Source organism: Artemia franciscana, chromosome 5 (genome assembly GCF_032884065.1).
Source record: "Artemia franciscana chromosome 5, ASM3288406v1, whole genome shotgun sequence".
Classification (NCBI taxonomy): Eukaryota; Metazoa; Arthropoda; class Branchiopoda; order Anostraca; family Artemiidae; genus Artemia; species Artemia franciscana.
The window spans coordinates 47436662-47451506 of NC_088867.1; the positions used below are offsets into that span (position 1 = coordinate 47436662).

Genomic DNA, 14845 nt, shown 5'->3' on the forward strand with positions numbered 1-14845 from the left:
TTCAAAGGCGGCTACACCTTCAAAGGAAAGCCACACCTTCTTAAGCTTTATCCTGTTTGGCGCATTTTCGGCTTTTTTTAATTTCTACTCCCGTTTCTCTTTTTCAACATTTAACACCCGCTACTACCTAACGGCACATGGAGTTCATTGTCATTATAAACATTCCCCATTTTTACAAAATTTTAAATCCATGCATATTGTGAAAATTTCCCCTTAACCAAAAAAAAACTAGAGTCCTTTTTACTTTCCTTGATGCTTTAAGAAAATAGACGACATTAAAAAAAAAAAATTAGTGCAACAAAAAACAACAGCTAAGAGCTCATATGGCACTTTTGATGAGGTCGGAAGAGCCAAGAGCTCATATGGTATGAGCTCTGGCAAAATTATAAGAATCAATAGATTGCTTTAAAAGGAAAATCAGAAGCTTAATGCCGATCGGGATTTAAAATAAGAGCTCTGAGTCACGAGGTCCTTCTGAATATCAAAATTCATTATGATCCAATTACCCACTCGTAAGTTAAAACACCTCAATTTTTCCTCTCCCTTCAGCCCCCCAGATGGTCAAATTTCCCTCTCCAATTCCCTCCAATATCAAGAGATCTGGTCGGGATTTGATAAAAGAACTCTGAGACATAAGTTCCTTCTAAATATCGAATTTCATTAGGATCCGGTCACCCGTTCTTAAGTTAAAATGCCTCATTTTTTCTAATTTTTCCAAATTAACAACCCCCAGCTATCCGTTCAAATTATGTCAATCACCTATCTTGGACTTGTGCTTATTCTTCCCACCAAGTTTCATCCTGATCCCTCCACTCCAAGCGTTTCCCAGGATTTTAGGTCCCCCCAATGTCACCAGATCCGATCGGTATTTAAAATAAGAGCTCTAAGACACGATATCCTTCCAAATATCAAATTTCATTAAGATCCGATCACTCCTTCGTAAGTTAAAAATACCTCATTTTTTTAATTTTTCAGAATTAACCCTTCCCCCCAACTCCCCCAAAGAGAGCGGATCCGTTCCGGTTACTTCAATCACGTATCTAGGACTTGTGATTAATTTTCCTACGAAATTTCATCCCGATCCCCCCACTCTAAGCGTTTTCCAAGATTTTAGGTCCCAATCCTAAAACTCCCCGCTCCAACTCCCCGCGATGTCGCTAGATCCAGTCAGGATATAAAATAAAAGCTCTGAAACACTATATCCTTTCAAACATTAAACTTAATTAAGATCCGATCACTCCTTCGTAAGGTAAAAATACCTCATTTTTTTCTAGTTTTTCAGAATTAACCCTCCCCCCAACTCTTCCAAAGAGAGCGGATCCGTTCCGTTTATGTCAATCACGTATCTGGGACTTGTGATTATTTCTCCCACCAAGTTTCATCCTGATCCCTCCACTCTAAGCGTTTTCTAAGATTTTAGGTTCCCCCTTCCCCAACTCCCCGCAATGTCACCGGACCTGGTCGGGATTTAAAATAAGGACTCCGAGACACGATATCTTTCCAAACATCAAATTTCATTAAGATCCGATCACCCGTTCGAAAGTTAAAAAATACCTATTTTTCTGATTTCTGCGATTTAACCGTCCCCTCACTCCCCCCCCCCCCAGATGGTCGAATCGGGGAAACGACGATTTCTAATTTAATCTGGTCTGGTTCCTGATATGCCTGACAAATTTCATCGTCCTAGCTTACCTGGAAGTACCTAAAGTAGCAGAACCGGGACAGACAGACCGACAGAATTTGCGATCGCTATATGTCACTTGGTAGATACCAAGTGCCATAATAACGGGACTAGTCAATTTAATATCATCATACAATTTATGTTGACTCTTTTTCTGTAGTGCGTTCCTTATCTGATAAAAGATAACCCCCAAGCAGCTGGTAATCGTCCACTTGTCAAGAACAGCCAAGTCCTTATCAAATTTAACCACAGATAATTTTCCTGATTTTAGTTGAAGAACAAAAGCTGACAAAACAACTTGCTTGTCAAATATCTTCTCATCACCAAAAGTGTCATTGCAGATAGTGTCATTTCTTTGTTTGGGAGAGGGGGTGGGGGATGGGTTTAATAATTGAATTTATACGCCATCAAAATACTTGAAAAGATTTTGGAGAGAAATCTGAACAGCCATATACCGCAATCAATCAGCCAGCTTGAAGCCAGAAATGGATTTACCAAACAGATTGACTAAGAAATTTCTCCGCCAGATTTTAGCAAAATCAATACATCCTAAATTTCTTCGCGACGACTAAAAAGTAGATAAACAAGATCTATAAATTGCTATAGGAGCAGCTGCAAACTTCAATTGGTGACAAATAATTCATTAATTCTGCACATCGCAGAATTAATGACTTGTAGATGTATTCAGCATTTACATTGCATCTAGATTATTTGGATATATATACCGCTGTATAGAGAGCGGTGTTGCAACTTAGAGCCTTCCGTATTTTCTTAAACGATCGACTACGATCTACAAATTTCAGTATCAAAAGTTGTCGAGCTTCAGGTAGTAATATATAAATCACTGGCAGTTAGAAACAATGAAATAATATATTTGCGCTAGTAACACTAACATACTAACACTAAGGATTATAACTCTAAGACTATATCTAACAAAAAACATTGCATATCACAAACTAACAACTAAATTGCGCCGACAGAAAACATCCAACTCGAGACACTAAAATTTATAAATATCTAGCAATAAAGCTAAATTTGGAAATTTATAATGGCCTAAGGTCTACTTGTACACAGGTAAAGGGAAAGGAATAGTACCCTGAAAAATTAAAAATGGTGGTAAATCATACGCTGATTCACCATTTCTCCCACCCCCAAGGACCGGACACATATCCAATTTTAAGAAAAAAAGCCATGTTTTAGCCAAAATATTTGTTTCAGGCGTCAATAGATGGCAGATTTACCCAAAGAAATATTTAAATCACATTCGACTGATAGGTTCCCAGTCGCATTTTTGAAAATGCAAACCAGTCGGTTTAAGTTTGAGCCAATTTTCCCACATCAATTGAAGATGTCACTGAAAACTGAGTCATGTATTACCATATAGACAAAGATATACTAAAGAAAACTGACCTGTTTCTCTGGATAATTTAATTATGCACGCTTATCCTAATTTTGACAAAATTTTGTAGAAACTAAATTTCGGCTGGGGGGGGGGGGGGGGGTTCTAAACTGAAGTCTGGGGGGGGGGGCTAAACTGAGGTCTGGGGGACAAACTTGGGTCTGAAGGGGGCAGTTACCTCCCCCGCCCCATAGCAAATTCCGCCCCTACTTTACAATTGCTCACTTCTTTATATCAAATACAAGAAGAATAAAATTTACCTGCATGGCCTTTGCTTCTTCAGAGCCCTTCTTAATAGTGTCGTTGATAACGTTGGCCCGTCTTTGTGTGTCATATACCTGGAAATTAAATACTGATTTTCAGGACACCATGTATGGAACTCAATTCCAGAGAGCATTCGGGAGGCTGAGAACCTTGGGTTATTTAAAAGTAATTTGAAAAAATATTTATTAGAAAAAGGGTCGTAGTTTTTCTTTATTTATCATTATTATTCCTATTATTATGGTAGAATGCTTGATGAGATATTGGTTACAGTTTTCATTTTGGTTATATAATTTATTTACTTTTCTATTTATTTAGTTTAATTTAAATCCTTATCAACGGAAAAATTAATATAATTATAGCTGCCGAGCTTATTCCAAAAAATAAATAACTTAATTCCTCCCCTCCCTGATAAACACAATTGTTATACTATTTATTATCTAAAAGACTATATTCTGAAATGAAATACTATTCTGCATGACACTGCATGAAGGTACCTAAACAACCTCCATTACCTTTTCGTTTACTGTTTCTCAGAGCTTTTCTGAAAGCCTAGTTTACTTGTTTTGATAGAACAGGAGGGTGTATAAAACTCGCAAAAAAAAAAAATAATAGCACTTATTTGTTGAATTAGTTGGGAGTCTAAGAAGCAATCATTTTCATAATTATCCCAATTATGGCAATGATTTAAATAATCATACCGGTGCTTCATCAGACAAAGCAGATTTACACTCTGAATAACAAAAGAACAGGGGTCTCCAATCCAAACACATAAATATAGAGTATTTTAACTATTATATGAGTATAATAGCTCTTATTGCTGAACAAAAAGATCCAAAATTAGTGCTATCCTTTCTTTATTGACCACTTCATTCCTATATCTTAATTTTTGTGTCTAAAATAATGACGTAGCATTTTTTTTTTTAAGTCAATGCTAAGATAGATCAGAATTACCCAGAGTAAACAGAAATTCAAGAAACATGCTGAAATGGTGTGCACATAACTGAACCAATTGAAGAGAACCCTCGCGCAACTCAGCTCCCATGCAACTTAACCCCGTCCGATTAAACCCTTATTTAACTCAATCCCATGGCAACTCAACCTAATCTAAGGGTTGTTTTGCAACCTTGGTAGAGTTAAACAGAATTTTGCACGAAGGTTCAGTTTAATTTGTTAATTTGCACGGGGCTCATTTAAGCAAAGGTTCAGTAGCACAGAAACCAACTAAAACACACGGGAGTCGTGCAAATACTTGCACAGATTGCATTATTCCTGCTCGGTTCCTTTGCATCATCAACCCCCCCCCCCCCCCCGAAGAAAATTTTCAATAAAGACTTGACATGATTTATGAGAAAAAAATGTGCCTACAATACGAGTCATGAATTTGGTTAAATAGAACAAAGCCATGCTGAAGTTGCTTAAGCCACTGCTAAATAGATGGCGTAGTGTTTAAATAATGACTACCATTGAAACTGGCCCTTACCTGTTAAACCGAAAAAAAAATCTCTCTCTATACTTCTTCTAAGTATTCTAAGACTAATTCTTTCCTTACTGTAAGGCAAAAACACTTCCTAGCAGGAGAGGTAGTAATTTGCCGCCCCAGTACAAAGCTTTGTAGTCCTCAAACCAAATAATAACTAAACTCTTATTAAAAGCCAGCATCAGATTTAAATACTAATTAACGAATTCCCCCCCCCCAATATTAATGTAAGTCTGTAATTTTCCTTTTTTGGGAGGGATGGGGGATGATGACGCCCAAACTTGATCCCGAGTTTTCAGAGCTGGTGTCTGGCAACTGCAACACAAACACATGTTTGAACCATAAAATTCCACTGCAAATGTTTGCGAAAGGTCATGTTTGATAATGGAAAAAGCAAATGTTAGCTCCTTATTGTTTATTCTTTACTTCCTATTTACTTAGTGTATTCACTTTACTCATCTAATTTTTCTGTTTATTGCATCAGTTCAGTACAGAAAAGTAACGCTAGATAACAGATGCATTTTTTTTTATTCCATTTCACCTTTGTATTGCGGATATTTTTTCTTTTTAAATAGTGGTCTAAATTTTATTTTATTATGTTTTATATTATTATAATTTTACAATACTATATTTTCCTTTCTAAAAATTTTACAATTTACAATTTATTTTATTATTTTACTTATTTAATTTTTTTGTTTATTGCATCAGTTCAGTACTGAAAAGCAAAGCTAGATAACAAATAGGTGTTCTTTTTTATTCCATTTCACCTTTGTACTGCGGATAATTTCTTTTTTTCAAATATTGGTCTAAATCTTAATTTATTATGTTTTATATTATTACAATTTTACAATGCTACATTTTACTTTCTACAAATTTTACATTTTATAATTTGTTTTATTACGTTTGTAATCAGATTTAATAGCATTTTATTTTATTATAAAAGCTGTACCTCTTGTTCATCATCAGTTGAATCTTCATCTGACGACCAGACCCAATTTCCAGCTTCTGTACGGTGAAGCCTACCACTGTGGGGATTTCGACCACTAACTTTGGCTTTTTGAGACCTCGACTCTAAACCAGGACTATTTGACAGAAGAGTTTCTTGAAGGAATTTCTTGTCCCTGGCCTTTTTGAAGAAAGGATGCTTGAGAAGCTCAGTAGCAGTTGGCCTATAAATAAAACGGTATATCTAAGCTGTCAATAATACACCCACACCCGAACATGATTCATTTTCACATCAAAACACTAAAAGAAGATTTTCGGCCTTCTCTATTTGGTCCCCCGTTTGATGCTTCACTTTAAGATAAGGAAAAAAAAATCCCTTATATTAGGCAGTAAATTAATAAATATTAAGATTATTTTACTTCTTGGGATTTGTTTATATATATATATATATATATATATATATATATATATATATATATATATATATATATATATATATATATATATATATGTATGTATATATATATATATATATGTATATATATATATATATATATATATATATGTATATATATATATATATATATATATATATATATATATATATATATATATATATATATATATATATATATATATGGTTGTATAGATAGATCTTGAATTTCAAACGCACAAGGGCCGTATGCAAAAAAAAGGAAATCACCAACAGAACAACTTATAAAGTACACAGAAACATAATACATAGCGAAAAAATGCGTGCGTAGGGTTGTTTTTAAACTATTTTTTAATGTTAGTGTAACTTTCATATAGTTGTTTCATATATTGTATTTCATATAGTGTAACTTTCACTCAGTTGTTTCAGATACAACTGTAACTTTCATTACGAGGACAAGATAATACCACTGGATTGAATAATGTCAGACCACTGAGCCAAAAGTAGGGTATTACCTAGGCTTTCCAAAGAGAAAGATCTAACTCCTTAGAAAATGAAAAGAATTTTCCTTTCCAAAGATTTTTAACCTTTCTTTTCTTTCAAAAATTTATTTGCTTGTACATAAAAAGACAAAGGACAGCAAAGGTTTGCACAGGGAGTCTAAACCTTAAATGGCCTGTATCTCAACCTCTGAAAAACATCATAGTAAATGAACCTTACCCTCAATGGGCTTTACTCCACCACAACTATATGAATTTATAGATAGGATTATTTTAAGGACGAAAAACCATCAACTACCTATACAAAGCTCTTAGGTTGTCCCAATATTGACAGATATAGCAAGTACCCTTCAACAGTATAGGAAGGGCTTATGAGAAATAATCTAACCGATGTGGAAATTTATAAGACAAATAGATATCTGCTTAGCTGCAGGAGGGACGAGAAAACGCGTCATTTTTGCTGATCTCAGACTGACCTCATGTTGCGATTAATTTTTAGCAGTATAAATTACAATTTTTACACAAATCTGTCACACTGATTGTGCCCTGTCTTTTGTAATTGTATTACTAAATTAATATCATTTTAATTAGCAACCTTATCTAATTTATTTATCTTCTTAAGGTCATTTTCTCACATCTGCAAAAGCAGACTCAAATATTTTAAAATATAAGGGCACAGACCCCGAAATGCGCAAGATTATAGTAGCTGTTAAGTAGTTCAACTCCCTCCACTGAAAGGACAAAAATATCAATAAAATACAAAAATTATTTTCAACAAAAATAGAGCACCTTTTTGGCAAAAACAAACTTTTTGAAACTTATAAATACCTGACTTATTTATTATACTGACAAGATTATTCCAATACTTATCAATTGTTGTTGACAATGAAGAGAGGCCTAAGTTCTTTAAGTTTGGCAGTTAAGTTTATTGTATATTTCATACTTAATTATTCATATTTACGTTTTGTCAGACCTATCTATACCATTATGGTAGCTCCACCATTTTCCAGACATCAGGGAGCTGAGCAGTGACTAGTTGAAACGCTTTTTGTCGCTCAGAACTTTTTTTCTAGCAATTATTTGGCTCTGTCCCTAAATTTATCCCTTACTCTTAGAAAACTTATGCTTAAAGAGTTTTATCTATGCTTCTCGCTGACTGGCTGACCACAGTGGTCAGGTAGTGGTAACTGTAGAAGTCGATTGCTGCAAGGCCAAGGGTAAATCAGTGTATTGATTCGTGCTTTGTCAATGTATATTTTAGCAACTTGTTTTTTTCCTTGATCTTCCGTAGGTCTTCTAGCCTTTTTAGGCCACCTGTGTAAGCAGTAGAACAACACAATGATTAGCCGAGAGAAATTATTTCCATTTCTTCTATCGCGTTCTGGAGCGCATTGTATGTGGAGTGGATAACTGCAAGTCCCTATGTTCACCAATCCCCCCCACAAGTTTACATATTTCCTATAAGTCAACCAACCCTTGAGACAAGCACTTAACGAATTTGCCTGCAAGATCATTAGCTGTAGCGTGGTCAATAAAAACTGTCTCCAAACGCTTGTCGACATCCTTCTCAACCACTCAACATCAACGTATCTACCTCATATAAAAAAAAGGTAAAGGATACGGCATTAGACTTTACAGTCCGTACCGGCGGTGTTGATCTCCGTCTCTTGGCCCTTCAGCCAGGGAGTGCAATGGGGGGTTGGGGGCCAACCATCCCGTGCTTCTACACACCCTTCCTGTTTACCTTCCCCAGATTTCTCCAGGTACCCATTTAGAGCTGGGTCGACTCTGGCTAAGCTTACAGAGTCACGCCACTGATCCCCGTCCCAAACTGAAGAATTGGGTATACTGGGATTCGAACCCGCGTCCTCTCAGACAAGGGATCCCGAATCCAGCGCACCAACCCACTCGGCCTTGCAACGCTGCGACTCGGCCACTCGTACCTCATATAACTACGTATAATATCTGCTCGTACAACCACGCTCGTATCTGCAGATCCTTCTGACTTTGCGTTTGTTCGTCCAGTCCTGTTCAAGAATTCCTGTGCATAGAAGTCCTGATTTTATCAAATATGATGAATCTATATAAAGGATTTACGCTAATTATCACTTACAAAGTAATTCAGCTTTAATCCTATTTAATTACAGACTGGTTTTGATCAAATATCCTATTTTCTTTAATTTTTTTACTTTATTAATGAAGTTTCAAGTTACTTAAAATGAATGATCCTGCATTAAATCGTCAAGGGTCCGATTTTATTCGGGGTGACTAATAGCATTTTCAGCTCTTAAGGTCAATGTTCTCAGAGAAACATGCAATTTCGTGACAAGCCAACCGCTGTAACTTGTATCGAAAGGAAAAGATATCTATATCAATGGATTAATTGATTTCAAATAATTGAGCCCAAATTATGATACTAACTAGACTCTCCTATGAGAAAGGTCTAAACTTTCTTAAAAATAAAAGAAATTCTTTTCTACGACAATTTTCCCATATATATGTTACTGCGAATGTCCAAAATTTATGAATGTCCGAAACACTTTTTTTTCCTCCTTGGATTTAGTCAGCGTTGCTAGTCAATTTTTTCAGTATAATGCAAGGTTTCATAATGACAGGTCAGAATAGGTTTCGGTTAGGTTAAGTTAGGTTTTTATTCCAGTTCTGATATTTATAACCAAATTTAACCTAATCTAGCTAAATCTACCATAAGAATCCAATTTGATAGATAGAACAAGCTAAATTTCATCTATCACATAATGACAACATTGTCTCCTATCGCTGAAGCATCAAGTCGTAGAACCGTAGAACGAAAATATAATACCAAAAATTTGTACAGAGAACATAAACTTGAATGAGCCTTAAATTCAATCAGATATACTAATTTTCTCCAACACAACTACAGCAATTTACAGATTATACTATTTTACAGACAAAAAGCCATTGACTACTAAACACGACTTTTTGATTGTCCAAATACAGCTAAACGAATAGCAGGGTATCCTTGAACAAGATGGGAAGGGTTTATGAGAAATGATTAAATGAAAGCGGAAACTTATGGAATTTAGAACTAAACAACTTAGTAGTACAGAGGAAAGAAATGAGTAGTTTTGTGGATCTTAGGCGGCTTTATGCTTTGATATATTTTTAGCAGTATCAGCATCAATTGATATATTCAGCCATTATGTAACTACTTAGATGCAAAACTTGGAATTTTAATTTTGGGTACAAAATCGTTATACCCTAGTATGGCCGTGTCCAATCCATGTATATTGGTCCTAATAGGCAAAGCAAGTTTGACAGTTCAATTCTATGAATCAATCTTCAAGAAGTCCCCCTTTGTTCTCCATCCTGTAAAAGTGTTTATACAATTTTTGTCTTGGCTTCAATTACTATTTTACCTTTGATATTGTTTTCTTAATTTGATAATGCAAGAAAACCTTGCAGCATTAGCAAAAAAAACTTTCAATCTTTCCAATCAAAGTTGGATTTTGAACACTCGATAATGTGCAAAATGGCTAAATAATAAGCGTACTTATTAAATAATTAATTAGATAATTAAACAATTGTAGAGTAATATAATAATTCAATAATTATATTTTATATATAATATAATTATATAATAATATATAATAATTATATATAATATAATATAATTAAATAATAATAATTAAATAATTAGCGTACGTGAATTATTTCAGTTTGACTAAACTCTTCTCAAAATCTTAAACATAGAAACATAAAGGAATTCTTTTTATTTTAGGAAAATGGAATTAAATTCAGGAAAATTCATTTTATTTTAAGAAAATGGAACAACTTATAAAAAAAAAAAAAATAGGAAACAGATATTTTATGTACCCTGAGAGATCGTCACCTTACAGCAACCCAGAGACAACTCGCAGGGTATCGTAAAATTACAGCACCTCACCTATACTTTTTTTTTTCTATTTTTATTTATTAATTAATTCTTACACATACCTTTCAACCTCGTCGTGCCCTTATAACTTCTAACATGAACTTTAAGGATTATTGAAGAAACCTTGTCTTTCAGGTAACTGAGTGTTAACCCCAAGCAAATAAGAGAAAGGTAAACCTGGGGTACCGACATTAGAGCACGCAACCTAATTGAGGAAGAAATTCAATTTTTTGAAAAATAACTTCTGATATTTTTATATTTAGCTTATAGCTTTTTTGGAATTTCTTCTGCGACTTGGAGCCCTTTCTGAACAAATAAGAAAACGAAATAGTTTCACATAAAAACAAAGGGGCAAGGTTAATAAGCAATAGAAACGGCAGATATTTTGGGTCAATCCTCATGATCTTTCATCAACAGCGAAAAAGACCGCAAAGGAAAAGCTTCAAAAAGAAAACTAAAACACAAAGACCAAATGCACAATTACACAACTTTTCAATTGAGGCTGAATTTTCATATAAATTATATTATAAAAATTAATTTTTATATATTGTTACCTATTCTTCGGATCCTTTTGGAGAGCATCAGATATCATTTTTCTAAATTTACTACCATAGTTCTTATACTGGTCTCTTTCTGTAGCCCCAGTATCAATCGTAGGTGGCTCGTTTTGGAGGGTCAGCATGAGAACTTTCATGGGCGGAAAGCGATGGTAAGGGGCAGTACCTGTAGCAAGTTCAATTGCAGTTATACCAAAAGACCAGATGTCCGCTTTGAAATCATAGCCGGTTACCTGAAACAAATCAAGTTGTACAGCGTATAATAGCTTTTCCTATCTAGCTATAAAATCTATAATAATCAAAATTTTCTGTTGTTTTTATGTATGAAGAGTTGTCCATGAAACAATTGTGCTTTAATTCATTAGACCATACTTATTGCATGTATGATGATTAAAAAAAAACACGTCAATTATGACGGATAACAAATAAGAGAAACGAAAGTAAACATTTTGAGGTCATTTCTAGGGGGGAAGGAGTGGCAGAGTACAGCAAATAAAATTATAGGAAAAGTCTTTCCATAACTCATCCCTATTCCTTGTTGCACTTCAGAGGGCAGTGACCTCTAAAAAAATGATAGATAAAATTGACTGAGGATATGGCAGATGTGGCTAGACGGCATAATAGTAAAAAGAGAGGGAACAGTCAATCCAGACGTGTCCCAAATTAAAGATAGGAACGGGGCCGCATTTGATTTTGGAACACAGGTGACGCGCCTCTTTTTTATTCATTTACTTCTCTTTTATGAGTCCTGACTGATAACATTTTGTCCTTTTTTTTAATGGAATGTTCTTCTATATATGAATTTTATATATTCCTTTTGTTCAAAATTTACCATTATTGATTGCGACATTGCCCACCCTTGGCTATTCTGTGAATGTTATGATGGTTTTGGGGTTATTTTGTCCTGCTCCTGAAGAATTTATATAAGGGTGTGTCCCAATTCAAGAGTATGTTTGCACATGTTTCTAACATCTTTTTTTTTATATCTTTTCATCTTCTTTTCGTAAAATCATGACAATATGATTCTAATAGCAACGGACTGGAGAAAGTTCCGGAAATACTCATTCACAATGATATTTTACTACCAAGGATTAGCTAGCACTAGTTTAACCAAGTCACAATTTTTAGTAGAATTTATTTTAGCAAATAAAACCAGGGAAAAATCAAGAAAAAACCTAACACTCTCGTATAAACAGACTTGTAAAGAAGAACAGAAAGGGCAAACATTTCTTTATCCGTTTCTTTTTAATTGAAAATGATTTTTGGTTGAAATCAAAATATTTGGAGTATATTCGTATGAGTTATAACTACGAGTTGAATCCTTTCTCTGGAATTGTTTGATTTATTTTTAAATGTCAATTCAGAGTGGCAAATCAGAAAAAAAAAGCCTCTGAGATAGCATCTGCAGTAACTCCACTATAATCCCATTCTGTTTATGGATCCACTTCTCCTACACTAATGAGTTTCCATTCATGTGCTGTAACTCAGACTCTTATTATTTCTACGGAATGGCCAGCAAAATTCAATAATTTGGTACGAAGAAACGCATAATTAATTCGTCCTGTTTTTTTTTTTTTTTTTTTTTTTTTTTTTTTTTTTTTTTTTTTTTTTTTTTTTTTTTTTTTTTTTTTAGCTACTCAATAAATTCTTGAGCATGAATTCTCGCATGCGTAGAAAAATTTGCAGATTTTGCGTTTTTTGCATAAATACTAATGAAAAGTCGCTCGCAATCCTCAAACGTAATACGGCTTACCACAAAAGACAGCAGGTGGGAACACACACAGAATTCGTGTAAGTGCATAATAAATAAGATTATTAACATGCAATTAATATTCTGATACTAGTGAGATTTTTTAAATACAGCATTATCAAGAATAGTTATTTATGTTTAGAAAACTTTCTCATGCCCTTTCCTACTACAACCTGTTTTCGTTTGGCCTCAGCTGAATTGCCAGAATCATGATTTTTGGCAATCCATCATCCGTAAAAAGTAACCTGGCCATCTCAACCTTTTAGATAGCCCTTTATAACCCCTTTAATTATAGCCTAGAAAGCGGGGTGAAACCACGTGTTTCATACTGATTGTTGTTTGATATACAGACATTGAAACGACTGTATAAAACTTTGATTAGACCCAACTGAAATAATATATTGAATTTATATAGTTCATCTGTTTATTTTATATATAATCTATATTATACATATTTAATTTCAAGACCACTTGCACAATAGTGATACTGAGTCTACTGATCCGACTGTCCCCCGCCCCAACAAACACAAATACTGTTTTTTTTTTCAAGTTAGTATCAAGAGATTTAACTAGTAAATACAATTATATTTATTTATAGTTAATTAATTATAATTAAATGAGCCATCTCTCACCTGTTCCATAACTTCGGGAGCCATCCAACAAGGAGTACCAACAAACGTGTGTCTTGCTTTCTGTCTAGATAAATCTCCACCAGTTGCTAACCACGACGAGACTCCAAAGTCAGCTATCTGCACTGTTCCATCCTCACCAAGCAATATATTGCCAGCTTTAATGTCTCTACAATTAGAATTAATTATAAAGCAAAAACCTCATATTTATTATGAATTATATAAAGCTTGTGATTCATAATGTGTTATTTATTACAATGCTATTCTTTATAAATCAAACATAAATTTGCTTAATCGCGGACAAACGTGAAAATAATGCAAAATCCTCATATTCACTATAAGTTATATAAAACTTGTGATTCATAACGTGTTATTTATTACAAGGTTATTCTTTATAAATCAAAAAATAAATGCTTAATCGTGGACAAATATTGTCATTTATTGTATAGTTGCTTCGCTAATATAGTATATATCTATTTTACACGATTGGTAATATCAGTAACCCTAAAGAAAAACCCGTTTATTTGTAAATACTAATATAGCAAAGGTGTAGAACCAAATACCTTACACTTTTAACAGGGATATTATTCTACGGGTCGTAAGTTCGAGCCACAATTTTTATTTTTGGATATATTGGAAATATATGCATAAAAGGGGAAAAAATTGTACTTCAGAAGAAAATTCAATATTTACTATTTTACCCATACAGATGGGTAGTGTTTCTATGGTTATAGTTTTGATAAATATACCGTGCTTTACCTCAAGGTTGAGGGGCTGAATTATAACTTCCAGGCACAGTTTTGTGGGAAGAACACGAAAGAGTGGGGGAAGACTACTTCGAATTTTCAACTGAAAATTTTTCTCTGATCCTCACCAAGTATTTCATTTTTGCCTGCCGTCTAACTGGCTTAGCTACTGGTTTAATTAACTCATCAATTAGTTTGATAATTTAGTTTCATAGGGGAAGGAGTTTTCATGGAGGGGAGCTAGATTTTCGGGCATTATTTAAAAAACGATCAGAAATTCAAAATTAAAAAACAGGTTTTTTTTTCAACTGAAATTATGGAACAACATTAAAACTTAAAACGAAAAGAAATTATTAAGAATACAAAGGGGATTGCTCCCTCCTCAACACCTCGCTCTTTACGCTGAAGTTTTCCAGAACTTAAAAAAAAACAACTTATTATTCTAATTAAACGGTGCTTGTGTTTCATCAGTAATTGCTCAATAATTGGAACAGAAAGTCAAACTTTAGTGTAAAGAGCGAGGTAAGGAGGAGGGGGCAACCCTCCTCAAA

At 34.1% G+C, this 14845-nt stretch overlaps 1 protein-coding gene across 2 annotated transcripts in view; it reads right to left on the reverse strand.

Moving 5' to 3' along the window:
* The window catches only part of LOC136027508 (serine/threonine-protein kinase OSR1-like), a 92910-nt gene that overhangs the window by 17376 nt on the left and 60689 nt on the right, over positions 1–14845 (reverse strand). For both annotated transcript variants that reach the window (XM_065704823.1, XM_065704822.1), the window contains exons 5-8: positions 13552–13717; positions 11167–11402; positions 5771–5990; positions 3341–3418 (exon numbers count right to left, since the gene is read on the reverse strand). In XM_065704823.1, the coding sequence (XP_065560895.1) occupies positions 3341–3418; positions 5771–5990; positions 11167–11402; positions 13552–13717 (700 nt within the window). The remainder of the gene's footprint in view (positions 1–3340; positions 3419–5770; positions 5991–11166; positions 11403–13551; positions 13718–14845) is intronic.